The sequence below is a fragment of the Phocoena phocoena genome, chromosome 3 (genome assembly GCF_963924675.1).
Source record: "Phocoena phocoena chromosome 3, mPhoPho1.1, whole genome shotgun sequence".
In the NCBI taxonomy this organism is placed as follows: domain Eukaryota; kingdom Metazoa; phylum Chordata; class Mammalia; order Artiodactyla; family Phocoenidae; genus Phocoena; species Phocoena phocoena.
The window spans coordinates 118,131,356-118,158,943 of record NC_089221.1 but is presented as its reverse complement, the minus strand read 5'-3'; the positions used below and the strand labels follow the sequence as shown (position 1 = coordinate 118,158,943).

The 27,588-nt window shown below is 44.7% G+C and overlaps 3 protein-coding genes across 10 annotated transcripts; 1 reads left to right on the top strand and 2 right to left on the bottom strand.

Annotated features, from left to right (window-relative positions):
- Positions 1–542: 542 nt before the first annotated feature.
- Positions 543–5,947, bottom strand: ZMAT2 (zinc finger matrin-type 2). Its single transcript, XM_065874838.1, has 6 exons — positions 5,919–5,947; positions 5,497–5,590; positions 4,144–4,267; positions 2,826–2,899; positions 2,232–2,377; positions 543–1,604 (listed from the first exon to the last, which is right to left on the bottom strand). Exons 1-6 carry the CDS (start codon positions 5,934–5,936, stop codon positions 1,461–1,463), a joined length of 600 nt encoding a protein of 199 aa, XP_065730910.1. The 5' UTR covers positions 5,937–5,947; the 3' UTR covers positions 543–1,460.
- An 829-nt stretch (positions 5,948–6,776) lies between these two features.
- Positions 6,777–14,463, bottom strand: HARS2 (histidyl-tRNA synthetase 2, mitochondrial). 3 transcript variants are annotated; one of them, XM_065875114.1, is made up of 13 exons: positions 14,230–14,463; positions 12,946–13,020; positions 12,424–12,543; positions 12,219–12,314; positions 11,397–11,522; positions 11,184–11,291; positions 10,825–10,923; positions 10,411–10,504; positions 9,956–10,083; positions 9,621–9,863; positions 9,341–9,457; positions 8,012–8,158; positions 6,777–7,595 (listed from the first exon to the last, which is right to left on the bottom strand). In XM_065875114.1, exons 1-13 carry the CDS (start codon positions 14,335–14,337, stop codon positions 7,536–7,538), a joined length of 1,521 nt encoding a protein of 506 aa, XP_065731186.1. In that variant the 5' UTR covers positions 14,338–14,463; the 3' UTR covers positions 6,777–7,535. The 3 variants fall into 3 exon arrangements, with proteins under 3 accessions (XP_065731186.1, XP_065731187.1, XP_065731188.1); XM_065875115.1 differs by lacking the exon at positions 12,946–13,020 and having other exon boundaries at positions 7,536–7,595; positions 14,230–14,337; XM_065875116.1 differs by lacking the exons at positions 11,397–11,522; positions 12,219–12,314; positions 14,230–14,463 and having other exon boundaries at positions 7,536–7,595; positions 12,946–12,960.
- A 213-nt stretch (positions 14,464–14,676) lies between these two features.
- Positions 14,677–27,528, top strand: HARS1 (histidyl-tRNA synthetase 1). Of its 6 annotated transcripts, none has more exons than XM_065875488.1 (13): positions 14,677–14,766; positions 15,046–15,135; positions 20,179–20,298; positions 22,488–22,583; positions 23,224–23,289; positions 23,980–24,087; positions 24,239–24,337; positions 24,567–24,660; positions 24,886–25,013; positions 25,106–25,348; positions 26,594–26,710; positions 26,911–27,057; positions 27,457–27,528. In XM_065875488.1, exons 1-13 carry the CDS (start codon positions 14,677–14,679, stop codon positions 27,526–27,528), a joined length of 1,470 nt encoding a protein of 489 aa, XP_065731560.1. The 6 variants fall into 6 exon arrangements, with proteins under 6 accessions (XP_065731560.1, XP_065731559.1, XP_065731562.1 ...); XM_065875487.1 differs by having other exon boundaries at positions 23,224–23,349; XM_065875490.1 differs by lacking the exon at positions 20,179–20,298.
- The last annotated feature ends 60 nt before the right edge of the window (positions 27,529–27,588 follow it).

The following is a 27,588-nucleotide window of genomic DNA, read 5'->3' as shown; positions in this document are numbered from 1 at the left end:
AAGTTGTTTTTGCTTTAGTTAGCCAGTCTGTACCATCTAATTCTCAAGTTAGACCCAACTTGAGGCAAGGCAGCTTCTCAATAGTTCTCAGTGGGGCTAGCGGGGGAGGAATTATGCCCCGCCCCCCTCCAGGGACACAGACATCTTTCATTGTCATAACTTGGGGAGAAGGTGCTATTGGCAACTAGTGAGTAGAGGCTAGAGATACTCTAGACACCCTACAATGCACAAGGGAGCCTCCACAACAAAGAATTACCCAGCCCAAAATGTCAACAGTGTGAACACCGAGTAACCCTGTGCCTAGCCTAACTGCAGAGAGTTAGGAAATCACTAAGTTTTCAACCCTGAGCTCTGCTGTTCCAGAAACAGAAGATCAAAGGAGGCTAAAATTACAGGAAAAGTTATATTCAAACTCCTCTAGACACAGATTACATCAGAGTAAAGTATAACTCGTGTTGAAGGCACCTAGAAAAAAAGTGACAGGGCTCAAATGAAGGGAGAAGAATAAGTATGGGGAAGAAAAAACAATACACAGGGAAGAATATGGGATGTTCCCACCAAATGTGAAATAGGCCCAGTCAATGCTATTTATTATACATGTTGAATAGCCTCTGAGACCCAAGGGCTCCCATATGAGGTTTTTCTCCTTTTTCTTTTTTGCATCAAACAGGTTCTTCCAAGAGCCTGCTTACAAGGAAGACAAAAACAGAGTAATCCTCAATAAAATGAAACAAATAGGAAAAGCTGAACAGTTTACATATGAAGAACAAAGGTTAAAAAACTCACCAGACAAAAACCACACCAAACACTCATCCCATTTAATTTCCTGTTACATGCTCTGAGGAAGCTGAGAACAGCAGGCCCCAAGGCAGCAATGCTCCTGAGGCTCTAGCTTAGGTTCCCTCTATGTGACAGTTTCATGCACACGCACCCGCACATACCAATGACCCAGGCAGAAGTACACATGCATGCACAGGTGGCCGGAGAACCACGGGGCGGGACTGGGGGAGAATGGCAAAAGGAGGGGCCAGTCAAGGATATGCTATCAACTGGAAACTGGGGACCCAGAGAACCCTTCTGCTGTAGGCTAAGCAAGAGTAAAAATTAAAACAAAGGCAGAACACAGGGTAAATGTAGGATGCTCAGATGAGATGGACAGATGAAGAGGGAAAGATGCAAGGGGAGTTTCGGGAAAGCAGCCTCAGAAGAGGTGGTTTTTCTTTATTGGGAACTCAGATGATCAGACGTCCTCTGTCTCCAGTGAAATACTGAGGCTGAAGGAACATGCCACAGCACATTCCTTTGCATCCTGTGCTCTCTCCCAAGGTAGAGGGAAACCACAAACACCCACCCTCTAGCCCTCCCCACTGCCACTCTTAAGGACTTTCCCCAGTACCTCCCAAAAGATGACGCCCACACACACAAAGTTAGGCCTGGCAAAAAGCCAAGCATAGAAAGCCTCAGTAACTCTTCTTGGTGGAACCAAAGCCAGAGAAGCCCATCACAGCTGCCATCTCATCATCCTCCTCAAATGTCAAGTCCTCCTCAGCCCTCCTTTTCTTCTCCTTCTGTTTCTCTTTCTTGTAGGCTTTGGCCTTTTCCTCCTAGAAGGGAAATCACTCAGAATCAGTTCAGACTCGTGAGCCAATTCTATCTTTAGAATAAAATAATTAAAGACAAGTAAAATTTCAAGAGCAGAGGAAAAGCCACAGTAAAGATCATAAGGGACAAGAAAGAGAAGTTTTAGCCTGTGGAAAGCATTTCTCAATCCTACACCCCAGTTCATCTCTAGTTCTTAACAAGGTGATGGGAGTAAAGCCACATAATAGGAACTAACATTCTGGGGCATAGAGTACAAGCCAGGAACTGGTCTAAGTGCTTTAGGTATATTATATACTAAGATCTTGAATATGGGGAAACAGAGGCACAAAGAGGTTATATAGCTTATCCAAGATTCACAGCCAGTATGTGAAGGAAACAGAATTCTGACCCAGTCAGCCTGGTTCCACGGGCCTGCTGGGGACTAGGTGCATTTAATTAATCACTCCTGTAGTTAAAAAAAAAAAAAAGTATGGCCCAGAGAGTCCAGAAAAAAAGGATGGGTTTAGAGCCATTTCCTTCAGATTATGAGAGTCCCAAACAAGGGCAATAAATGTTCCCCTTAATGTACAGAAATTCAGGAGATATAACTCTCCTCTGGGGATGGGAGTGGAATGAGGAAGAGAGCCTACCTCTTCTCTGAGTTCCTTCATCCTTTCCTCAAAATCATAATCCTTCTGCTTCTCTTCCATCTTCTTCTTGTTGACTTCAAAACGTTTCTTCACCTGATCCAAAGTGGAACGTTCTACACGCATAGACATGCCCAGGTTTCGCTGATCTGGGTAGGGTCAACAGTGAAGAAGGTAAGGTTGTTAAGACATCCTAAGTCCCTCAAAAGGTCTTTTCCTGACATTAAAAAAAAAAAAAAAAACAGACTCATAAAACACACAGTAAAAATAATTAGGGCTAAAAAAAACTTCCCTGGCAGCAGCCCCAGATAACAAGATATAAGCAGCTTTCAATTACCCTTACTGAGCAGATGCACACCAGTGGGGACAGCTGGGCCCTGGAGAAGACCATGGTCTGGGCTTGTTGACAGCTTAGAACAGATACTCACCTCATGGACTCCAGAAACATTAAATAATGAAGTAAAGAATGACTTATGCTGAAGCAACTAGAGAATTCCCCAGACACTGAAAAAGAGGCCCAATAGTAACTACCCTTTCCCACACCCCACCTCCAAAACTCAAATCCAGCCCCAATCACAAACTACCTCCAAGTCTTACGTTTCTTTCCATTAATGTGATCCAGGAAGTTGATAGAGTCTTTCACCACACAGTCACAGACATTGCAATAGTATCTAGAAAACAGAAAGAAATAGCACTATGGACACATCTGGTTGTAAGGATTTTATCGTTTTCAACCAAAAAACTCATTATTTTTAGGTAAAATTTCTTTTTAGAAGAAGCATCCTCATTTCCACAAAGCCTTGGCTCTTGGAAGAGTGTGGCTGCCAACTTCCAAGATGGCCCCAACAATGATCCCACACTCCTGGTATTCCTACCCTATATAGGCCCTTCCCAATTTGCACAAGCGTTAGTCTGTGTGATCAATAGAATGTATCAAAGGTGATGCTATGTCACTTCCAAGATTAGGTTATGAAAAAACATGGATTCTGTCTTAGTCTGTTCACGAGGATCACGTGCCCTGGGGAAGTCACTTGCTTTGTTGTGAGCGGCACTATGGAGCGGCCCATGGAGCATAGAACTGAGGCCTCCAACCCACAGCCACGTGACAGAGCTTGGAAGCAGATCCTCCAGCCCCACTTATACCTCAGATGAATGCAGACGCAGCAGACACCTTGATGACAGCTTTGTGAGAGACACTGAGCCAGAACCACCTAGGTAAACCTTTCCCGGGTTACTTCCCCACAGATTCTGTGAGCTATCCATTGTTTTATGCTGCTAAATACTGGGTTAATGTATTAATTTAAATAGCAATAGATAACTAACACAAAGAGGAAGGACAACAGTGGATTTACTCAGAGAAGCAGCTCAAAAAAGTGTCACTCGTTGTTATCTGTGTTATGCTCCTGCTGGAAAACCTAACTGGACAGAGAGGTAGTGGTGAGCAAAAAGATGAAGAGTTCTTGTGGGACCCTTCTTCCTAAAGGTTATAGTCTTGGTCTAGGAGGAAGGTGCACAACCAGGAAATCCAAAACAGCTACAACCTTTGCAGCCAGTCTGGAACCTCAACCCCCTTTATTCACCATCAACAGCTCCTGGGCTCCATTCTAGCTTCACCTAATTTCTCCCCTAGACATCTCCTCAGTAGTCCTTTTCTTCATTTCTTCCTCTGGCAGGAGAACAAATAATCTCTTTTAAGATATTAAGAAGTAGTTACAGTGCTAATATGAAGACGCCTACAGAGTGACCCCTCTTAGAGACACTATTATGTTAACTTGAGACCTTGGAGGACAATGGATGGAATTACAGGAAACAAGGTTGTTATTCTAAGGCCAGGTACCCTGCTCAACACTTCCTAAAACCAACGCAGTTTATTAGACTTACTCCTGGCTGCAGAGAAAGATGAAAAGTCACTCACCCTCCCATCTCAGACTGTGGGGTGGTCTTGGTAATGACGATTGTCTTCCCAAGTTTGGATTCCAGGTCCACCTTGTAGTCCCTATGCCGGAGAAGCTCTCGCTTGACTGGCTGCACTGGTTTTCCTGAAATATAATGGGGAAGGAAGTCCCTTCATTATTAGAGTTCCTTAACCAGAAAGGAAAAGAAACACAAGAAATCCAAAATCCTGAGGCTTACTTTCATGTCTTTTTGAAACCTGAAGCAAGGGACACAACAGTCACTTCTAGCAGCAGCTAAGGAGAAGCTCAACAGAAAAAATGACAAGCAATCCTTAACTCTCTACATCTTTCCTCCACTTCAAATCCAACGAGTCTAAAAGCAATGTGTTTTTTTGTTGTTGTTGTTGTTGTTGTTGTTTTTGTGGTACGCGGGTCTCTCACTGTTGTGGCCTCTCCCGTTGCGGAGCACAAGCTCTGGACGCGCAGGCTCAGCGGCCATGGCTCACGGGCCCAGCCGCTCCGCGGCATGTGGGATCCTCCCAGACCGCGGCACGAACCCGTATCCCCTGCATCGGCAGGCGGACTCTCAACCACTGCGCCACCAGGGAAGCCCCTAAAAGCAATGTTTTTTATTCATTAACTAACTGAATTGAAGGGAGGAGCTCTGAATCTTCACAAAAAGCAACCTTTTAAAAGAAGAGTAAGACCACTCAATAGTGCTTTCAAACAGATATCCCAAGCATAAAACAGAAAGGAATCTTCTGAAAGTTGGGAAAACTTTTAAAGGGGGACCAACATTTAGGAAATATCTGTTATATGTCAAGTACTATTGTACAAGTTACATAAAAACCAAAAGTTAGATTATGCAACGTGGTGTAGAAGTAAAGCAAAAGAAAAATGTACAGTTTGAAAACAGATGAGAAAATAAGACGTTTCTTTTTATACAGTGGACTCTCTAGGAGAGAAGCACCAACTCCCTAACATAGTATAACGCACAGAGAACAGCACTAAGCGCTAGGTTAAACAATACCATGTTCCCTGCTGCTCTTCAAAAGCAATAATACAAAGCAGCAAAATACTCCTTCTTCTGTCACTAGTAAGGATCCCACTCTCTTCTCTGTACTTGAGGAAAGTACGAAATGAACCAAACAAAGGTAAGGCAAGGAAGCAGAATCACAGAGCTGGAAAGCACCTCAAAAGCACTTCAGTCCATCTCCTCGCTCTCATACCTGAAGAAACTGAGGACCAGGGAGGCAATGCTCTGCCAAAGGTTACACAAGAAATGAGGACAGCGCATTTCAACTCCCCACCCACTCTCCAACCATTGCATCGCCTCTATAATACACTTAGCACTTGATGGAGAAGGCACCCACCATCCTTCTTTTCTCTCTCTTCTGTGAGCCTCTTCTCGGCGAGCTTCTCATATTCATCTTTGTCCCACTTTCGGCGAAAGTCCAAGTTTTTTGTCTGGGGAGAGGAAAAAGCGCTTGAGATTCGTCGCTAATCGTGTCCGACTCCTGGAAAAACGGAAGCGCGTCCTCACTGCCAAGGGCCCCGGGACCTGGGGAAAGCGAAGCCTCTCCGGACAGCACCAGGAGGCTGAGGTTGCCTCAGGACCCCAACCAGAGCCCTCCCCGATTCCACTGACCCTGTACCAGGGCCTTACGAAGAAGCTCTTGAAATGGGGCCATTAGATTGCGAGGAGGTGTCGGGAAGTCAATCGGGTGCAGAATACTCGGCGCCGAGAAGCCACCCCCGACCCCCCACCGCAAGCCTCCTCACACACAACACCTACCCCACTGCCCGACGCCATCTTCACTTCGAAGTGAATGGGAAGCCGGAAAATGCCGTAAAAAGCGGCCTTGAGCCGTAAAGCAAGCTTGCCTCCAATAAGCTTAGACTCTCGTGTTCTGAACGAGCTAAGCACTGGAGGGCATCTAAAACAGGATTTCGGCCCCGCCCCCGCTCCAAAGAAATAGCGCATGCGCAAAGAAAGTTTGAAGCAACACGGAAGTAAGGGCGCCTGGAAACGTTTTTGCCGTGGCTTTCAAAACAAGCGTAGATTCAACTTGTCTTTTTAACCAAAGAGGAAAATGAGATTCGGATCAGTGCTCTCTGATCTAATCTAATCAACCTGCGTGCACTGCCAAGAATTTCCAAACCTTCTTTAAGGCTGAAGCGCCGTTATAGGGGCTCTAGATGCACTAAAAATAGGGCCCCAAGAGCGCTGAACTGTTTGTAAAGGCTGCAGCCTTTCCAACGCACATATGCAAAGCGCTTTTTGCGGCTTGCCTCTTTATCTTGAAGCAATGCTATCAAACTTTGGTTAACTCATTTTTCCTTCAGCTGAGAAACAGTCATTCAATCTATAGTGCACAGTTTAATCAACATGATGGGACTTGGGAAGGTCGGTCATCAACAACACTCTAGGGTGAAGAACTCTAGCAGATATCTCACTATACATCGATTTAGTGACGTGACTGTATCTCCAAGTTGGGGGGGAAGGGGAACTGTGGCTGCTCCCCTCACTGAATACAGAAACATCACCCCAGGGAAGTTACTCCTAGCTCACAGAATCCTCCAGTGTACACTCAAGCGTTTTCCATGGCCTATGCAAACCAATCCCTTGGTAACAAATTACCCAAACTATTATATTTAATATTTTATTTAATATATTATACAACCACTTCTAGAACAGGCACCTCCATGGCAGGACATGGAAGTCAGAGCAGTGATTCTGGCACAGGTAATGGTCTCCAAAATCTCAAAAGATCAGATCTCAATCTTGTCAGGTCACTTATTAAGTTCAACATTCAAGATTATTAAACAGACAGCCTCACCCTGCTATTATTAACAATGGATGGGCTAGAGAGATGCCACATCAATATGGGCACTGCTATGCCCTTGGGATAGCACCTCTGTCCTCAAACAAAACAGAAGACAGTCATTGCCCAACTCTTTGCTGTCTCCCAAAAACTCCCTGGACAGGCCAAGGGCAGGTTATGGACAAACTTCCCAGAAACTGGCTCAGAAGCCAGAGCGGAAGGCTAAGTATTTGACTTTTGATCTCAATGGTCAGAATCCTCTCAACCTGAGGTGACTTTCCCAGAGACTTGCTCATAGCAACCATCTCAGCACCTGTTGGCAGCACTCAGTGGCATTTCAAACCTGCCATCTGCCTCGGATGTTAGAGCATGTCTCTGTCACGTACCAGCCATCTGCGCCCATGCAGAATAGCTGCTCACACTAGCCCAGGAGTCCTCAGGGCCTTCTACAGTTCTGTACCCAGGAAGGATGAAGGATGCAGAGGCACTTGTCACCCATCCTGGCCAGCAGTTATGAAGTCCCTCAGGAAGTCAGTCCTAGATGAAACCTTTTCTACAAAGAGCAGCAGATGGCATTCAGGCAAGGATCAAGACTCAGACAGTCGCTTCTGAATTTCAGCCACAAGATTTTCCCGTGTAATGGCCACCTGAAACATAACAGAACTCTCATGTGACAAACTAGAGAGTGATACTAGTTCCTTAGCCACTACTTTTCTGGATTCATTTAACTGTGCAACTGCTCCCACTACTTATGCAACCAGTAGGGAGGAGTATGTGCTTCAACCTGACCTGGAGAATGTATGCCCTCAAGACTAAAGGGATTCAAACACCTGATCTATGTCTATTTTGTTGATGAGTCTTGAAATACCCATAGAGATTTCGTTTGTCCTTTTGCCCACCCAACCAATCATCGGCTATAATGGTTGCCTAGGGTGGGTGCTCATTCATCTCTATCACGATTAACCCTGGAGATATTTTCTCAGCCAAAAGATATATATTTCTTAAAGAATCTAAGAAAAGTAGAAACACTTGGTCCCTCCTATTTCTGCCTGCCCCCACTCACCTCCTCCCTGCTGGCCACGGAACGGAGCTTGATGACCCCTTCCTTCAGTTCTTGCTCACCAATAATGACCACCAGTGGGATGCCCATGTTCTCACAGTAGTGCAGTTGAGTTAGTAGTTTAGGGTTGTTCTTATACATCAGCTCTGCCTGAAAAGGGTGAAGAAAGAATAGGGGACTTAGGGACTTCCCTGGTGGCACAGTGGTTAAGAATCCGCCTGCCAATGCAGGGGACATGGGTTCGAGCCCTGGTCCGGAAAGATCCCACATGCCGCAGATCAACTAAGCCCATGCGCCACAACTACTGATTCTGCACTCTAGAGCCCGTGAGCCACAACTACTGAGCCCACGTACCACAACTACTTACTGAAGCCCGCAAGCCTAGAGCCTGTGCTCTGCAACAAGAGAAGCCACCGCAATGAGAAGCCCACGCACCGCAAAGTAGCCCCCACTCGCCGCAACTAGAGAAAGCCTGCGCGCAGCAACGAAGACCCAATGCAGCCAAAAAATAATTAATTAATTTTAAAAAAAAGAATAGGGGACTTAGAAGTGACCATACCGAAGCAACCTAAGTGTCCATCAACGGATGAATGGATAAAGAAGATGTGGCACATATATACAATGGAATATTAGCCATAAAAAGAAAGAAATTGAGTTATTTGTGGTGAGGTGGATGGACCTAGAGATTGTCATACAGAGTGAAGTAAGTCAGAAAGAGAAAAATAAATACCGTATGCTAACACATATATATGGAATCTAAAAAAGAAAAAAAAATGGTTTTGAAGAACCTAGGGGCAGGACAGGAATAAAGATGCAGACATAGAGAATGGACTTGAGGACACGGGTAGGGGGAAGGGTAAGCTGGGACAAAGTGAGAGAGTGGCATGGACTTATATATACTACCAAAAGTAAAATAGATAGCTAGTGGAAAGCAGCCACATAGCACAGGGAGATCAGCTCAGTGCTTTGCATCCACCTAGAGGGGTGGGATAGGGAGGGTGGGAAGGAGATGCAAGAGGGAGGAGATATGGGGATATATGTACATGTATAGCTGGTTCATTTTGTTATAAAGCAGAAACTAACACAACATTGTAAAGCAATTATACTCCAATAAAGATGTTAAAAAAAAAAAAAGAAAAGAAGTGACCATACCACTCAAACCCCAGGAGCAGGCATATCCAAATAAGTAAGTAGCTCACCCTCATACCCTAAGAAGACACACTAGTGAAGACTAGAAAGATCTTGAGTTCCACCTTAGGCATAAGGTAGAAGTGGGCCTGGTGCATGAATTCCACATATACCTAGATGTTTTGGATATTAGCTCCATTATACCTTGATCCCAGCATCCCAAAGCTCTGCAATTAGCTTCAGCCGTTCTTGGAGAAAGTTCTTCTGTGGTGTGGCCACAAACACTTGGGTCTCTGTGGTCCGTATCTTCTCACCAAAAGTCTAGTAAAAGAGAGAGAGAAGGTAAAACTAATAAAAACTTCCTTTGTACCAATAATTCAAAAAAAAACAAAAACAATCATCAGAAAAACAGTCCAACTGCACTTCCAGAAACATGAGAGTTTTTAAGGTCTGCAGCCCCACTCTAACCCTACCGGGGACCTACCTTCATCCTCTGCTCCACAATGGAGAAGATCCGCTCCACCCCAATGCTGAGCCCCACACATGGCACGTTGTGGCCTTTGGGGTCAAACATGCCCACCAGCCCATCATAGCGCCCACCAGCAGCCACACTGCCCACATTCAGTAGCTCCTCCTCAGCATGAGCTGGGGTCTGTAGCAGCACCGCTTCATAGATCACTCCTGTATAGTAGTCCAGGCCCCGAGCCAGGCTCAGGTCAAAGGAGATCTGTGGGGACAAGGTTATAGTCAGTCTTAGAAAAGACTCAGGACCCTGAGAGCCCTAGACACAGCAGGAGGTGCACTCCCTACCCAGCTTACCTTCTCAGCAATTCCAAATAAAGTCAGGTATTCAAATAGCAGCTTCAGGTCTCCCAAGCCCTCTAGGGCCTGCTTGTTCTGGGATAGTCTGGGATCCTGGAACATTTGTTTCACCAAGGACACCCCTCCTGGGGAGACATGTGGGGAGAAATAATGTCTGTGTTATACACCCAGATGTGTTTCATCCAAATTTATCCCTAATATGCTCCAGCTAGTCCTCCTCATTTTCTTAAAAAAAAAGATCCTGATCACATATGACCAGATGCTCCTCTTCTGCCTCCATCTTTGACACCTAAAGACATAACTGGTTACAGTAAGTAAAAAGGTTATTAAATTAAAACCAGGCTCTGGAACTTAGCACATTTATGAAAAGGAGCTGTTTCAGACGTAGAAGTTATACACTTATCACCCTCACTCTGGTTCTATCATGTACCTCTGAAAACACTGATTCTTACCATGACATTGGACGTAATCCCCAATTCGATCAGCTACTTCAGCAGCCAGGCCTTTCTTTGCCACCATCTCATGTCTCACATCTTTCCAAGACATCTGCACAAACACCCAAACATTAGCCTAGCCCCAAGATCCTTCTTTCTCTTAATGGAAAAGGACATCTCATTTCATTCATTATGTATGTCACAAGTAGCTAACACTCTACTCAGCAAAGTCAGAGGCAGCTTAGGAAATCCAGCCATAATCTCCACTGCACAGCAAAACTCAGGTCTCGTTTCAGAATGTCTCCCTACCTTCCTCCCAGAAATAGTTCACTTCCAGCCACCATCTCCTTATTTTCCTCTAAAGGTATATATAGATTTGAAGGCAGGGCAGAAACTCTGATAGGATCTACTGAAGCATGTCTTCTTTGTTACCTTGTCTAGTTTGTCTACTGAGGAGCAGATGGCATGGAACTTGCTTTCAGGAACACCACAGACAGCAAATATCCCATCCAAAATCCGCCGGTCATTGACCTGTGAACTCAATGGAAGTGACCCAAGTGGGTTATGAATGACCTTCTCCCTCAAAACAATGGCAGTCCCTACTTGCCTGACTCATAAAAGGGATAGAAAGGAAATTCCACAGGGTGACTATATAGATATAGATATAAAATGCAACACCTGTACTAAGAAAGTCCTAGAGCTACAGGCTTAATGGCTGGGGTCACCTATGTTTTCAAACAGCATTAGGCCAAATCCAGACTTCTCCCCTCAGTCCTCGGCTCTGGCCACACCTTAATGAGAAAATCCCCCAGCTGCAAGCCACTAAGGATTTCACACACGATCTTCAAACACTCTGCATCAGGGATCATAGGGTCAAACTGACCAGCAATGTCAAAGTCCTACAGCAAAGAAAAAGACGGGCGAAAAAAAATTAGTGAGCAGCCAGTTCCTAGGTTGTGGTCCCCAGAACTATCAAACCACGCTGCCTCCATCAGGTCACTTACACACTGGCAGAACTCCCTGTAGCGGCCTTGGGCTATGGTTGGGCTCTCCCGACGCCACACCTTTCCAACATGATAGCGTTTCATCTTCTTCACTTTATTCATGGCCAGATAACGAGCAAAAGGGACCTCACATAAATAGGTTAAGGAGGAAGAATACTACATCCAGAGCTTAGCCCCAGTGGAAAGACATTAGGGAGGACTGGGCCTCTATCAACTGGATCTCATCCACTAGGATTAGAACAAGGACTTTCTCTGTCTCCTTTCCCACTATCACCAAGGCATAGCAATCAATAAACACTGAATAGTGTCAAATGAAGGAATCCCCCTGCAAGTTTGGTAGAAAGCAGGGGAAGCAGAGATAGAAATGATCCAAGAACTTCAAGTCTGGGCCATTCCCTCCCATTCAGATCAAGTCTCAACTGTCTCAGAAGAGTCAAGCTTCAGAACCTGGATTTGCCTACAACTTCTATATCAATGTTTCTTCAAGTGTTCAAGGACCACCTGCATCTTTATTATCCAGGTACCTATTTAAAATGCAGATTTCTGAACACCACTCCAGCTACAGAATTAAGAAAATCTGGGGCTAGAGGTCAAGAATCTGTATTTTTGCAAGATTCCTCAAGGGATTCTGACACACTATAAACTTAAATGACAGAGCTCCAGGCCAGGCTCTGCTGGCAGAATTGCCTTCTGGAAGAAACTTGAAGTAAAGGCTGCTGCCAATGAACCTATAGGGTCCCAGAGTCACTCCTGTCCCGTTATCAGAGAATGATCTCTGGGTTTGGAAAGAGGTAAGTCAGGCTGCCGTACTCAGAAGGATACAGTAAGGTCATAGCGCAAGGACAATAGCTCTCCACCCTGATCCTTCAGATCATAGATGAGCCCAGAGTCCTCTCCATACTTCTCAGTAAGCATTTCCTACAGCGGTCAAACAGAAAGTGCCACGGTTAAAAGGAGGACTCCAGAACATAGGCTAGAAGCCCTTTGGGAAAGAAATGGGGTTCCTGCATTTTTTTTCTCCTCTTACCTTTAGCTCAAATGCTGGGGTATCCAACCCCTTTGCTCCATGACGTTTAAAGCAGCTAACAACCATATCAAGAATTTTCTCCCTCACGACCATCTGCTGGGGACTAAGATCTCTGGTGCCCTAGAAACCAAAAGGAGCCAGAGTGAAAACAAAGACAAAGACAAGTCCATTTAAGACAAAGAGTTAAACTATATCTATAATCTAAGGTCTGGAGTTGAAATCTCTTTGAGTTCAGACGACTATGAGCTCCACCCAGTATCTCAAGAATAGGGAAGAATTAGTGAAATAGTGAAAAATTAAAAATAGGGAATACCCTGGGGGTCCTGTGGTTAGGACTCTGCGCTTTCACTGCCAAGGGCCTGGGTTCAACCCCTGGTTAGGGAACTAAGATCCCGCAAGCCATGCAGCACAGCCAAAACAAACAAACAAACAAAAACAAAAACATTAAAAGTGGTCAGGAAGAGAAGCACAGGGCAGAACTCCAAGGCACTCTAACAGACAGGGCGGGGCAAAGGGCATTACCTTTGGGGTCTTGATAATAAAATTTGATTTCTCTTGATGTGGTTTCAGTTGGGTTGCTAACGCTGCCTCCGCAACCTGGTAGAAGAAATGTGAGATATGGCTCCTCTCAATACTGGCCAAACCTGGGGTATCTCTGGCCCTGTGTACCACCAACCTGAAAATATTTTTGGCCCTGAGCAACAGGAAGTCTGAACACTATCTTATCTATCCCAATCTCAGCCTACTTCCAAAAACCCAGTTGTATCTACAACATATATGTAACACATATGGGATCAGATGTTTACCATACAAGCTTCCTCACTATAATTGGAGTTTTTAAAAGTATGAAAAACTTTAACCAGCAAAAAACAAGGAAGGCACAAAGCAACCCAAGACTACCACCACTAACCATATAGGAGTAGGGATTAGTACAATCTCCAGTTCTCAGTTCCTACTCAAAGAGCAAAAACTAAGAATTGTTAATAAGGTAGTAATGGTCATTAGGTTTGGAGATAGGGAAAAAGTAACTGGAAGACAGAAGAGAAACAGCCCAAGAACACAGAACATGCCTGTGGAATGAAAAGGAATGGATTTCCTGATTGGAAAAAAAAAAAAAAAGTCGACTGGTAGGATGCTGTGACTGCAAATAACAAAAGATCTGAGCTCTGTTGTTCATGATAGCACAAAGCATCTACTAGGAACACAAAAGTGTCATTCCCAAGGTAAAACAGAATCTGTGATTTTGATTATCCCCAGCAGGTTGTATGCCCTTCCAGAAGTATAGAGCGTGTAGTAGTTCATACTTTGGCAGATTCTGTGCTCCAAAGGACAGCAGTTGAAGCCCACAACCCCTCCTAAGAATCCATAATCTCTGAAAACTAAAAATTTTGAGGTAAATTCTAATGTGAACTCACTCTACTTATGGCCGTTAGTCATCTCACTTAGTGGGAATATTCATATATTTTGCTTAAAAAAATTTAAATGTGTTTGATCCCAAAAGGTTCAGATAAGGGACTGTGGACCTATATTAAAATGCTCCCTTACTATGTAGCCATAGATAAGTCATTTAACCTTGGAGCCTCCGTTTCTTCAACTGTAAAACGGAAATAATAACCCCAACATCTCAAGATTGCTATGATGATTAAATGACAAAGCATCCTAAAAGGCCTTAGCTCTGTGTCGGTACATAGTGGGCACTCAATAAAAAACCGACTGTTAACACTGCGGGAGTAAAGGCCGCGAGTCTATGCTTTCAGACCTGGAGATCCTGCCCCGACAGACCAGAGCTATCTCAGTCTGGCTCACCTGGCTATGAGAATGGACTGCCCTGATGCATACAGCACCGGGCGGTCGCCGGAGCTGGCCAAACAGCACAGCCCAGGCCCTCCCATGTAGGAGTCCGAGCTGGGGCATCGTGCAGCAGGAGGCAGGATTTCCGGAACACGAGGCAAAGGACCTAGGAAAGAGGCAGACAGGACCCCAGGAAGGGTACAGGGCGCTGTAGAGGCGAAGTCCGAGCACCACAGAAGAGGTGAGCGTTTCTACCCCTCCCGAATTCCGGCAGCTTGCTCCAGCCCTCTCAGGCTCACGCCCAGTTCCCGCACTTCCGGTAGGAGCCGGAAGTGATTGTTGTACTGAGTGGTGGCTTTCTAGGCGTGCGGGCCCTCGACTCGATAGCCGGAAGTCATCCGAGCTGAAGCTGTGGCCCACACAACCTATCTAGACAGTAGTCAGCTCCAGTTGGCAGCCAGTATGGCAGATCGTGCGACGCTGGAGGATCTGGTGCGACTTCAGGGAGAGCGCGTGCGGGCCCTTAAGCAGCAGAAGGCCAGCGCCGAGCAGGTATGACCCAGGAAGCAGGAGAGGGGACAAAGGAAGGCCTGGGAGAACAGAGCGGGGAGTGGTCTGCACAGAGGATGGGGATGTGGAAGAAAGGACTGGACTTGTAGGTAGGAGGAAGGGCTGGGTGGGGAGGTAGCTGCGGTAGGACCCGAGAGAAGCAGAGCTAGGCTTGGGAGAGAGATATGCCCCACATCCTGCTGAGGGAGGGATACTGAATGAATGACGGAAGAGGGAGGGGGTGGCAGATGTGGTAGCCCAGCGCCTACTTTCCCTCCACAGATCGAGGAGGAGGTGGCAAAACTACTGAAACTGAAGGCACAACTGGGCCCTGATGAAGGGAAACAGAAGTTTGTGCTCAAAACCCCCAAGGTAAATATTCCTTTAGGGAGCCTCTGAGACGGTCCCTAATTCCACTCACAAGGACGCATATATGCCTGCTTCTCTGAATCAGGTCATTGAGGAGGATCTGAAATCCTGCAGAGGAAACAACAGTTGGTTGTAGGCGCCAGGCTGGATTGGACTCTGAGTCATTCTGGGATGGCAAAGTGATGGCAGAAGCTAGGCCAACTGGGTGCTTAGGGGAGTCTACCTGCTACTGCTACTCCTTCTTTCATTCAGTAAATATTTACTGAGTGCTTACTGTGTGCCTAGCACTGTACAAAGCAGTGAGTGTACCATGGTGAACAATATAGCCTGCCCTCAGGGAGCTTACATTCTAATGAAGGAAACAGACTTAGGAGAAATAATCCCACACATGGATATGTAACTACAAATTGTGTTAAGTGATGTAAAGAAGTAAAAAGGATGCTCTGAGAAAAATAAGGGAGAACTGGGAAGTCTGAAGAAGTGATAGACTAGCTGACCTAATAGATGAGTGGAAGACAGCCGGGTGAAGAGTGTGAGGAAGAGTCCAGGTAGGGTATGGAAATCCTGAAGTGAGAAAGAACCTTGGTAGTTTCCAGGAACTATAAAAAGACCTTTATGACCAGAACCAAATAGAGAAGGAGAGTAGAATGGAATGAAGTTGGAGATTCCTAGCTCAACCACCATTATTTCAGTTCAGATGCCACTTTCTGTAAGTTCTATAAACTGAACTATTTACCTATCATCTGGGTTCCCTTGGCACTTCATAAGTATCTCTGTTATTGCATTTATTGCTGACTTTTCATTATTCACATGGTTTATTTAACCTGAGAGTCTGGGACTAAATAGGTATTCAATGAATGTATGTGAAATTTAATTCCAAAGTAGAGGGGAGATGATCTGTCTTCTTTATGTTGAGATGTCACTGTTTAAGAGTAATTCTTTGGGCTCCTAAAATCATTGAGCTATTCCTTTCTACATATAACTCATTTCAAAGGTTAAAGAGGGGCTTCCCTGGTGGCTCAGTGGTTGAGAGTCCGCCTGCCGATGCAGGGCACACGGGTTCATGCCCTGGTCTGGGAAGATCCCACATGCCGCGGAGCGGCTGGGCCCGTGAGCCATGGCCGCTGAGCCTGTGTGTCCGGAGCCTGTGCTCCACAACGGGAGAGGCCACAACAGTGAGAGGCCCGTGTACTGCAAAAAAAAAAAAAAAAAAAAAGTTAAAGAGATGGTGTAAAACCCCAAGGCAGTGACCATCAATAGTTATTCAAACTATTGGGTGAAAAGATTAATGGCGATTTATGATAGATCAGGCTGACCTCAGCTAAACCCAGTGATCAATCTTAGCATCACTAAAAGTAGGACAACCAGACATTATATTCCTCTTGATGTGATGCAATAAGAAGTACACAGCACCACCTATGAAGTATTCTTGCCAAGAAGAATTGTACCTGAATCTAATCAGTCTTCAGACTTAACTACCAGTTTACCTAACTACCAGTTTACTGGAAATATGGGAAATGGAGGAACATGTTAAATGACCACATTGAATATACAGTTAACCAAATCTAGAATGAGAAAAAGTCTTTCAGAAAAATGACTCAGTTTCCTCAACAAATAAAGGACATTTTTTTTTAAAAAAGGAAAGGAAACTGTTGCAGATTAAATAGACATGAGACATATCAACCAAGTACAAGTTATGAACTTATTAAGAATCTGATTTAAACAGTCAACCATAAAAAGATATTATTGTGGCAGTTGGGGGTAATTAAACATGGCTTGGGCACTAGGTAAAGGGCTGCTGTTAAGTTGTATTGGTTGTAAAGAAGGTATTGTAGTGTTTTGTTTTTTAATCCTTATATGTTAGACAATTATACTTAAATATTTATGGATGAAAGTATATGATATCTGGGATTACCTTAAAATACTGCAGGAAAAAAAAATATTGGGGCTTAGATAAAATAAGAATAGCAGATGTTGATAGTTGTTGAAGGTAGGTAATAAACACAAGGTGGGGTGGTCCAGTGTTCTATTCTCTATAATGTGTGTTGGAAAATTTCCATAATTTAATGTTAAAAGAAAATGAGATACAGCAGAAACTAACACCACACTGTAAAGCAATTATACTCCAATAAAGATGTTTTTAAAAAAAAAACAAGAAAATGAGAATATACTGGAGAGTTAATATCCACTTAGTTTGTTGAAATACATTTCTTGACACGTGATTCATAATTAACAGAAAACTCAGTATTATGGGGAAAGGACTTTTTCAAGGGACCTTCCTGGTCAAAATTATTTTCATAATGTCATTTGCCTTTTTCACTTCGTTTGCGACGAAGGTGCAAAAGCAGTGGTGTGTAGAACTGCTGGTGTCTTAGCACAAATTAAGATGTTGGCACTGAGCTGTACTAATAAACATTATGTTCTTTACTGTCGTGAACTCACAGTAAAAAAAAAGATTCAGTTTCACTTAAGAATGTCCTTGATAAAACAGTAAAAATTATTAATTTTATTGAATATCGACCCTTGAGTACACTGTTTTTTAATATTCTGTATGATGAAATGGAAAGCACAGATAAAGCACTTCTGCTGCATTCCAAAGTAGGAAAAATGCTGTGCCATGTGTGAACTGTAGGCTGAACTAGCTACTTTTTTCATGGAAAACCTTTTTTATTTGAAAGAAAAACTGAAAGATAAACTATTGTGTTAAAGATTTGGATATTTGGCAGACATTTTCACAAAACTGAACAAAGCGAGCCTTGTCACCTCAAGGAAAACATTCAACAGTATTTGTTGCCAGTGATAAAATTCAAGTGTTCAAGTCAGTGTTAGAACTTGTATTTTCCACCATGAGCTTGACAGGTTCTCAATACTTGAAGACTTTCCTGATGAGATCTATGGTGACATGAACAAATATGGTTTTTTGATATTGTATAATGAGGCATATCAACATTTGGAAGATCTGTGTAACTGTTATCAAAGAACAAATATTTTCTAAATGACCAATGCATGATGTTATAAAATTGTGCCTGCGTAGAATATCCAAAGTACAAGATAGAGTAACAGATATTTTTTAAATTGTACTAAAATATACATAACATAAAATTTGCCATTTCAACCATTTTTAGGTGTACAGTTCAGTGGCATTAAGTACATTCATATTGCTGTGCAACCATAACCACTATTCATCCCCCATAACTTTTTCATCATACCAAACTGAAATTCTTTACCCATTAAACAGTAACACCCCATTCTATCCTCCCTTCAGCCCCTGGTAACCATCGTTCTACTTTCTGTCTCTGTGAATTCTGGGTACCTTATAATAGATTTTAATGTAACAATGTGAAAAGTTCATTGATGTACTTTCAGATTCCACATTGCAAACCAATCCTTAAGAAGCTCTCCTTCTGGATTTTGGTGTAGTTTAAGAAGAATATCTACAATTAGCTGAAAAGTTTATTAAAAATATTCCTCCTTTTACAATTACACATCTCTGTAAGGCTAGATTTTCTTTATATATTCAACCAGAACAACATATCACAACAGAATTGAATGCAAAAAGCATATATGAAAATTCAGCTGTCTTCTATTAACCCAGGCATTAAAGATTGCAAAAATGTAAATCAGTGCCACTCTTCTCACCAGATGTTTTTGTTTTGGAAAGTAGTTACATTTTTCCTAAAATGTTATTTATGTTAACATGTAGTGGATTTTCTTTTTGTTAAGTGAATTAATATTTTTAAATGTTTGCAGTTTTAATTTATAATACGATAAATATTGATAGGTATAATCCACCTTGGGGTCCTTAGTAAATAGTAAGAGTGTAAAGGGGTCCTGAGACCAGAGAGGTCCTACTTGTGAGTAGCATATAAAAGCCCATACTAGAAGCTCTGACCTGGAAGAACAGAGTTCTAGTACCGACTGCCAGGAACTAGCTGAATGGCCTTAAGTAATGACTTAACTTCTCAACACATTCAAATTCATTAACTTAGCCCTTGTCATAGGGCTATCAGAAAAAAATTAAAGAAAAAAATAGTGGAGACTTCCCTGGTGGTGCAGTGGTTAAGAATCCACCTGCCAAAGCAGGGGACACGGGTTTGAGCCCTGGTCTAGGAAGATCCTACATGCTGCGGAGCAACTAAGCCTGCATGCCACAACTACTGAGTCTGTGCTCTAGAGCCCGCGAGCCACAACTACTGAGCCTGCGTGCTACAACTACTGAAGCCCGCGCACCTAGAGCCCATGCTCTACAACAAGAGAAGCCACCACAATGAGAAGCCGGCACACCGCAACAAAGAGTAGCCCCTGCTCGCCACAACTAGAGAAAGCCCGCGCGCAGCAACGAAGACCCAATGCAGCCAAAAATAAATAAATGTAAAAAAAAAAAAAAAGAGGGCTTCCCTGGTGGCACAGTGGTTGAGAGTCCGCCTGCCGATGCAGGGGACACGGGTTCGTGCCCCAGTCCGGGAAGATCCCACATGCTGCGGAGCGGCTGGGCCCGTGAGCCATGGCCGCTGAACCTGCACGTCTGGAGCCTGTGCTCCACAACGGGAGAGGCCACGACAGTGAGAGGCCCGCGTACCGCCAAAAAAAAAAAGAAAGAAAGAAAAAATAGTGTTTATTAGGATTTCCTTTTAAGGTATGTTGGGAGAGAATGTTACTTGTAAAATTTGGAATTCGATTCATTAAGCCAGTTTGAGTTGGTTATATGCCTGTCATCAGGTAGATGTTTTCTATTAGGCAGGGGAATGTTCTGTTTCCCAGAAAATGAGTTTAGGAAAATTTCTCAGAGAACAGAGTTCCAAGAATTCTAGAAGACAGAACCAAGCTAAAAAGGGGTTGGAATTTAGAAGGGTGAGAGCAAATGGGTGTGGTAATTAATAGGGAATTGTTTGTACTTGTTTTACAGCTCAGTGACCTGTAGGAAAACCTAAGTTTGGGGCAGGTTTTCATTCGCCATCATTGAAGTCATGCTTTTATATTTCTAGACCTTACTGTTCTTTGTTTTTAAACCCCATCCCTGGTTCTCTGGCTGATTTTGACTCCAAGGGCACAAGAGACTACAGTCCCCGGCAGATGGCAGTTCGGGAGAAGGTGTTTGATGTAATCATCAGCTGTTTCAAGCGCCACGGTGCAGAAGTAATTGATACACCTGTGTTTGAACTAAAGGTGAGGGGTGGATGAGGAGAAATTGCCTGGTGGAATAATGGGTATACAAACAACAAAGAGGATGGCAAGAGAGTGAGGCCCAAAGGTCTCTCTTGTTGCAGACAAAGGTTGGCATTTTCTCCATGAGAAGGGGGACAGGACTGGCATAGAGAAAGAGGCCCTGCTTTTTATTTACCTTGGTTGTGGCCGGCAGCATCCAAAAGAGAGCCCTTCTCAGGGGTGGAAGTTGTTATAGCTCATGGCTACATTAAATTCCATGGCACCTGTACTTGAGATGTTTCCTAGATACATGTAAATCGAACATATAAAGGGTAAATATGCAACCAGTCTCCTATTGATGGACCCTGAGGTTGTTTCTAGTTCTTTGCTATTAAAAAACAGTTCTTTGCATCCCTCCCTGCTTAAAACCCAGTAACTCCCAATGCATTTATAATAAAATCCAAACTCTTTACTCAGGCTTACAAGGCCCTACATGATGTGGCAACTGCCTACATTTCCCACCTCATCTCATGCGCTTCTTCCCCTTGCCCACTGTGCTACCATGGTCTTTTTCTATTCCTGGAACATACTAAATATGTTTCTATCTTCAAGCCTTTGTTCTTGCTCTTCCCTCTTGCTGAACTTCCTTTTTCTCTAGCTCTCTGCATGACTTTAATTCCAGAGTAAATTAGACATAACAGATTTTAATTTCAGATTTCAACTAAAATGCCATTCCTCAAATACTCCTCTCCAACTGCCTTGTCTAAAGCAGCCCTTGTCTATCACATTGACCTATTTTATTTCCGTTAAAGAAGCTATCACTATCAAAAGTTATGTTAATTTGTTCCCTTGCATTAATGTACTGCCTGTCTCTTTTCATTACTATAGAAGACCCATGAGGGCATGGACTGCCTTTGTTCACTGATGTATACACAGGGCTTAGAACAATGTCTGGTACTAGTGGGCATTTATCTGCAGGGTAAATTCACAGAAGTAGAATTTCTGGGTCAAATGGTTGTACTCATTCCTATTTCTACCAACTATATTAGTTTGCTAGTGTTCCCATATCAAAATACCATAGACTGGGTGTCTTAAAGAACAGAAATTTATTGTCTGGAGGCTAGAAGTCCAAGATAAGCTGTCAGCAGGGTTGGTTTCTTCTGAGGGTCATGAGGGAAGGATCTGCTTATGGCCTCTCTCACTGGATTTTAGATGGTGTCTTTTCCCTATGTCTTCACATCATCTTCCCTCCTCTGTGTCCAAATTTCCTCTTTTTATAAGGACATGAGTTATATTGGATTAAGACTCATCCTAATGACCTCATTTTACCTTAATTACTTCTTTAAAGACCCTGTCTCCGAATAGAGTCACAATCTGAGGTTACGGGGGCCAGGTGGGTGCAGGGAATAGGGCTTCAATATATGAATTTCGAGGGGACACAATTCAGGCCATAATACCAACCACTGTATTCTCTGGCCATAACACCAACCATTGTATGAGTATTTCTATTTTCTACACACTGGGAATTTTCAGGTTTTTTGAATTTTGCCAGTCTGGTAGTGAAATATGTTATCTTGTTGAAGACATCACAGGGCAAAGACTCTCAGTTTTGGCTTTTGACAGTGTTCAAATCTCAGGCCGTCATAAAAGCATTTACCTTTGTTGATCTAATGACCCACTCCTAGGCATTTATACTCCAAAAAAATATTCAAAACAAAAAACTGTGTACCCAAATATATTTATTGAAATGCTATGGAATTTTTTTTCAATTGGAATAACCTAAACATCTATCAGTGTAACACTAGGTAGGAAGGAAATAGCTTCTTCTCACTAGAATATTATGCAGCTTTTTTTTTTTTTGGCCATGCCGCACGGCTTGCGGGATCATAATTCCCCAACCGGGGATTAAACCCAGGCCCTCGGCAGTGAGCGCGCAGTCCTAACCACTAGACCGCCAGGGAACTCCCAATGCAGCTTTTAAAAACAATACTTCAGCTCTGTCACAAAATGGAAATGTGATAAGCAGAAAACCAAATTGGTATTTCCTTGATTATAACTACATCAAATAAGGAAACATTGGGAGAGAGAACAGAGGAAATGTAGATAAGTTGAAATCAGTCATAGTTAGAATGGTGGGTTTTTGTTTTTAAAAATTCCTTTCAAATTGTTATATTTATCATTATGGTCACATTTCTTTATGTTTTCTCCAGGAAACACTGACTGGAAAGTATGGGGAAGACTCTAAGCTTATCTATGACCTGAAGGACCAAGGTGGGGAGCTGCTGTCTCTTCGCTATGACCTCACTGTATCTTTTTAAACTTTGGATGCATTGGCCCTTACTGGGCTGGGGCTTTTTCTAGCCTCAAGTTTGGGGGCAGCTAGACATAGGTGGGATCAAATATAATGCATCTTGCAGTCAGGGAAGTTATTTCTCTAAACCAGGAGCTGGGCTTTGGCTAAACAGAGCATAGCTAGCCTTTGAAGGCTTCTGAATCCTGAGTGAGACCTCAGCTTTATGTCAGGGTCCAGTTCTGACTCTGCCAACAATCCCCTGGATTCAGAATATGTCTCCCTTGCCCTGGCTGGTGGACAGAGTTCTCCCTAATTGACCAACAGCACGTTTCCTTTATCTCCAAGCTATATCAGAGAATCATCTGCTTAGAGATCCCTACTTGGGGCCCTTTTTCTGCTCCCTGGCCAATCTGCCCACCCCCATGCTGTGCTCAGCATGGCCCAAAAAGAAAAGAGCCTTAATATTTTATGAGACTTCAGCTGCCCTGTATGGTAACAAAGTTGATTCTTGCTGATGTTCAGAAATGCTGTTAATCTTACAGATGGTGGTTTTACCCACACAGGGTGCGGTTAGACCCCAGCTTCTGTTGGTGATGATAATCAACTTCCAGACTCTGAAAGGTGGGGCTTTCCCCTTAACTCTTTGTCATCAGGTTCCTTTTGCTCGGTATTTGGCAATGAATAAACTGACCAACATTAAACGCTACCACATAGCAAAAGTGTATCGGCGGGATAACCCAGCCATGACCCGAGGCCGATATCGGGAATTCTACCAGTGTGTGAGTATGGGGGCAGGATGGGTAAGGAGGCCCTCCCTTGAGCCAGTAGAATCTATTGAGTACTTATGGTGTCCTGAAAAATCTAGATGCCCCAGATAATGCTAACCCTAAGATTTCTTTAGTATTTTCATATACAGGACAGGGATTATGCTCCTCATTTTATCTGAGGAAACTTGAGGCTCAGCAAGATGAAGAGATCATAGGGATAAGAAAGGCAAAGTTAGGACTAGAACTCTTGGTCCAGTGCTTTTTATATTAAACCACAGTGATAGGATCAGAGCAAAGGATTAGGAAACTGGATTTGAGGTACTGTCGCACAGACTGGTGGCACAGCTTCTGAATGAATAAAGGACTAAGGCCGTATAATTGCTCCCACAACAGTGGAAGGAAATAAGGAAAAATAGATGAGTGAGATAATGAAGGAATAGCCCTGTGGATGGGAAGAAAACCAGGACTGGTAAGAGACCCAGGAATACTGGGGTTTTGCTCTGGGCTGACAGTCAGATGGAGAATGAAGAATGTGGTCTGCGCATGAGTGCAAAGAGGCCTCCTTCATAGAAAGCAGAGCTCCCAGGAGGCCTCCCTCAAGGTTAAACCCCTGAGGACCTCTAGCTAGCCCTCTCCCTACAGGATTTTGACATTGCTGGGCAATTTGACCCCATGATTCCTGATGCAGAGTGCCTGAAGATAATGTGTGAGATCCTGAGTTCACTCCAGATAGGCGACTTCCTGGTCAAGGTCAGAGCTGAATGGGGCTGGGAGGGCAAAGCTGGGCCTGGCCTCTCACAGGAGAAGGTCCTTGTGCAGAGGAACCAGTAGCCTAAGTGTCCAAGGCTATCGAGGGTCATGTAAGGAGATCCTCTTCTCACTATGCCTTGGGTCGCTGCAGGTGAATGATCGGCGCATCCTAGATGGGACGTTTGCCGTCTGTGGTGTTCCTGACAGCAAGTTCCGCACCATCTGCTCCTCAGTGGACAAGCTGGACAAGGTAATGACCCAAACACCTGACTCTTCTTTTCCCAGATCCCACCCTGCCCTGAGAAATGGAAAAGATTAGGAGAGAGAGGGCCCTGCTTCTATGCCCACAGAGGAAGATTAGCCCCAGGATATAGGTTGACGGGCAGCTTCTGCTTAAGACCACACCCTGAGAAGGGCTCACACTTGCTCTGCACTGGGGAAGCTGCCCAGGGTTCCCTGACTGGTATCTGTCTGCTCAGGTGTCCTGGGAGGAAGTAAAGAGTGAGATGGTGGGAGAGAAGGGCCTGGCACCTGAGGTGGCTAACCGCATTGGGGACTACGTCCAGCAGCATGGTGAGAAACAAACCCTGCCTCCCCGGCAGCCATCCCACTGCCCTCAAGCAAAAGCCAAACTCCTCCGTGTGTGTGCGTGTGTGTGCACGCACGCGCACTGGAGACAGAGGGAAAGGGAATGCATGTGTGTGTATGCACACATGCATACATGTGTAATCCAGAGGAAAAGGTAAAGCCCTTATCTTTTTCTTCTTGTCAGTCTGGCTCACAAATCTGCCTCCCCAGGTGGGGTATCCCTGGTGGAACAGCTGCTCCAGGATCCTAAATTGTCCCAAAACAAGCAGGCCTTGGAGGGCCTAGGAGACCTGAAGCTGCTCTTTGAGTATCTGACCTTGTTTGGCATTGCTGACAAGGTGAGTTAGGTTGGGATGGGAGCCTTAGCTGAGCTCCGGGGCTGGAGGCCTTTGATCCTCATCTGCTGCTGACCATGTTCTTATCCCTCCAGATCTCCTTCGACCTGAGCCTGGCTCGAGGGCTGGACTACTATACCGGGGTGATCTTTGAGGCGGTGCTGCTACAGCCCCCAGCCCAGGCAGGGGAAGAGCCCCTGGGTGTGGGCAGTGTGGCGGCTGGAGGACGCTATGATGGGCTGGTGGGCATGTTTGATCCCAAAGGGCGCAAGGTGCCATGCGTGGGGCTCAGCATTGGGGTAGAGCGGATCTTCTCCATTGTGGAGCAGAGGCTGGAGGTAGGTCTTGGGGCTGGGTGGAAGACATTCTGGGCAGATGGTGGCACCTGAGCTATCTTCTTTGATCTCTAAGGGAGCAATTAGTACTGCATTGGGCAAGTTGCATCTTTGCAAAGAAATGGAGAGAAGACTGTTGCTGTCCTTCAGACTCCCACCCCATTATAGGCCAGCTTGACGGATCTTTGATCATTCTTTCTTCACAAAATCCTTTGCTCCCTACTTCCTTCAGAGCTGTCAGGAATCTATGCCAGTATATCCAAAGACCTGGATCTTCCTCATAATACAGAACACTTAATACTTTACTACTCTGTGCTAGGCACTGTGCTTAGTGCTTTTCACGCATTGTCTAATAAAACTCTTAAACAACCCTCTGAGGGTAGCTACTTTCATTATTTACATTTCTCAGGCAAGGGAACTGAAGATAATAGATCAAATAATTTGCCCGAGGTTTAAGTGGCAGAGTCAGAATTCGGATGCAGGCAGTCCAACTCCAAAGTCTTGCTCCCAACCACTCTGCGATATTGTCTCTAAGTGGGAAGCGTGTATCTGAGGCTGTGGGATCCCTCAGATGGCTATCCTGACTCTCTAGCACCTAGAGTAACATGAAGGAAGCCCTTCTTGGCCTCAAGCCCACCTTTGTTGCTACTGCTCTTAAGTGGCTGGTTGCCTTTCATCCCTCGGGTAATGCTCTGGCAATAACCTTCCCACTGCTCCCACCCTTTTCTCTAGAGTGGAACCCACTGGTGTTTTCCAATTGAGGTCACAGTTCCAGTAGGCATCTTGTGTTGTAAGAACAATGGGAATAGTTTTCCAGAAAAAGAGACAGCAGCAGCATTCTTTCTCCCCTCCATCCACACCCCGACCCAAGTCGTGCCCTATGGCTGACGCATAAGAGACACAGTCTCCTTGTGGGAACTAGGACTGCCAGGGGTGATTGGATTGCCTGGGTGAGCTCAGAATATCACTTATGATGCATAAGGTTCTAGATGGAGATAAGCTTGAAGTTACTGTACATAAGCTACCTTTGCCCTCCATTATTAATTCTGGCAAGTCATATGTACAAGCCAGTCAGTTCATTTCTTATTCTTCTAAGAGCTACTTTTTGCCCAATTGCTAGATGAGAAGACTAGCCTGCCCTGGTGGAGTTGGGCTTGGTCTCAGACTCCTGACAAGAGCCTGCTCTGTTTGCTCTTTGAAGGTGTTGTAAAGGGTAGCCCAGTTCTTTCTTAACTGCTTCTTCCCTAGGCCTTGAAGGAGAAGGTACGGACCACAGAAACACAGGTGCTTGTGGCATCTGCACAGAAGAAGCTGCTGGAGGAGAGACTGAAGCTCATCTCAGAGTTATGGGATGCTGGGATCAAGGTAGAGGAGGCAAGCCCCAGGGTGGCAGCAAATTTGGGAGTGCTGGACACAAACGAAATAAAAGCTTATCCATAGTGGCCCTGCCATTACTGTGGCTTCTTGGGGTGAAGGTCAGAGAAAGGTGCCAACTTGGGCCCCAAGGAGATTGTCCCGGAGGACTGCAGAAGACAGCCTTCATCTCCTTCCCTGGTCCCCTGCAGGCAGAGCTGCTCTACAAGAAGAACCCCAAGTTACTGAACCAGCTGCAGTACTGTGAGGAGGCAGGCATCCCACTGGTGGCCATCATTGGTGAGCAAGAGCTCAAGGACGGGGTCATCAAGCTCCGCTCGGTGGCCAGCAGGGAAGAGGTAAGTAGGTGGACAGGAAGGCTGAGGGATGGGGAAGGCTGAGGGATGGGGAATGTATGCCATTTCGGCAGACCAAGGCCGAAAGTTACCGTACATAAGCTAGACCAAGGCCAAGTCCCATTCAAGACCTAAGCAAAAGCCTGGCATTCATATTAACGCCCAGTCCTAAAGGACTTAAGGGGGTAATATGTTACTATGGTCATGGTAGGGTAAAATCTCCATCCCCACACATACCCTGTGTCTCTCCACCTCCCCCAAGAAGCGCTGTCTCCCCTGAGGTGTTTGATTGGGTTCCTGCGCCCAGCTGAGCCAGGCCTGATGACTAGAAGAAGGCATGGGTGCTCAGAGAGCAGTGGAACACAAGATGCTCATACCACCTTGTTCCTCCATCCTGGCCAGGTGGACGTCCGAAGAGAAGACCTCGTGGAGGAAATCAGAAGGAAAACAAGCCAGCCCCTTTGCATCTGCTGAGTTGAACTATCAGAGGAAAGTGGGACTGGCACTATTTAAGGCTAAGACAAAACTCTGCAT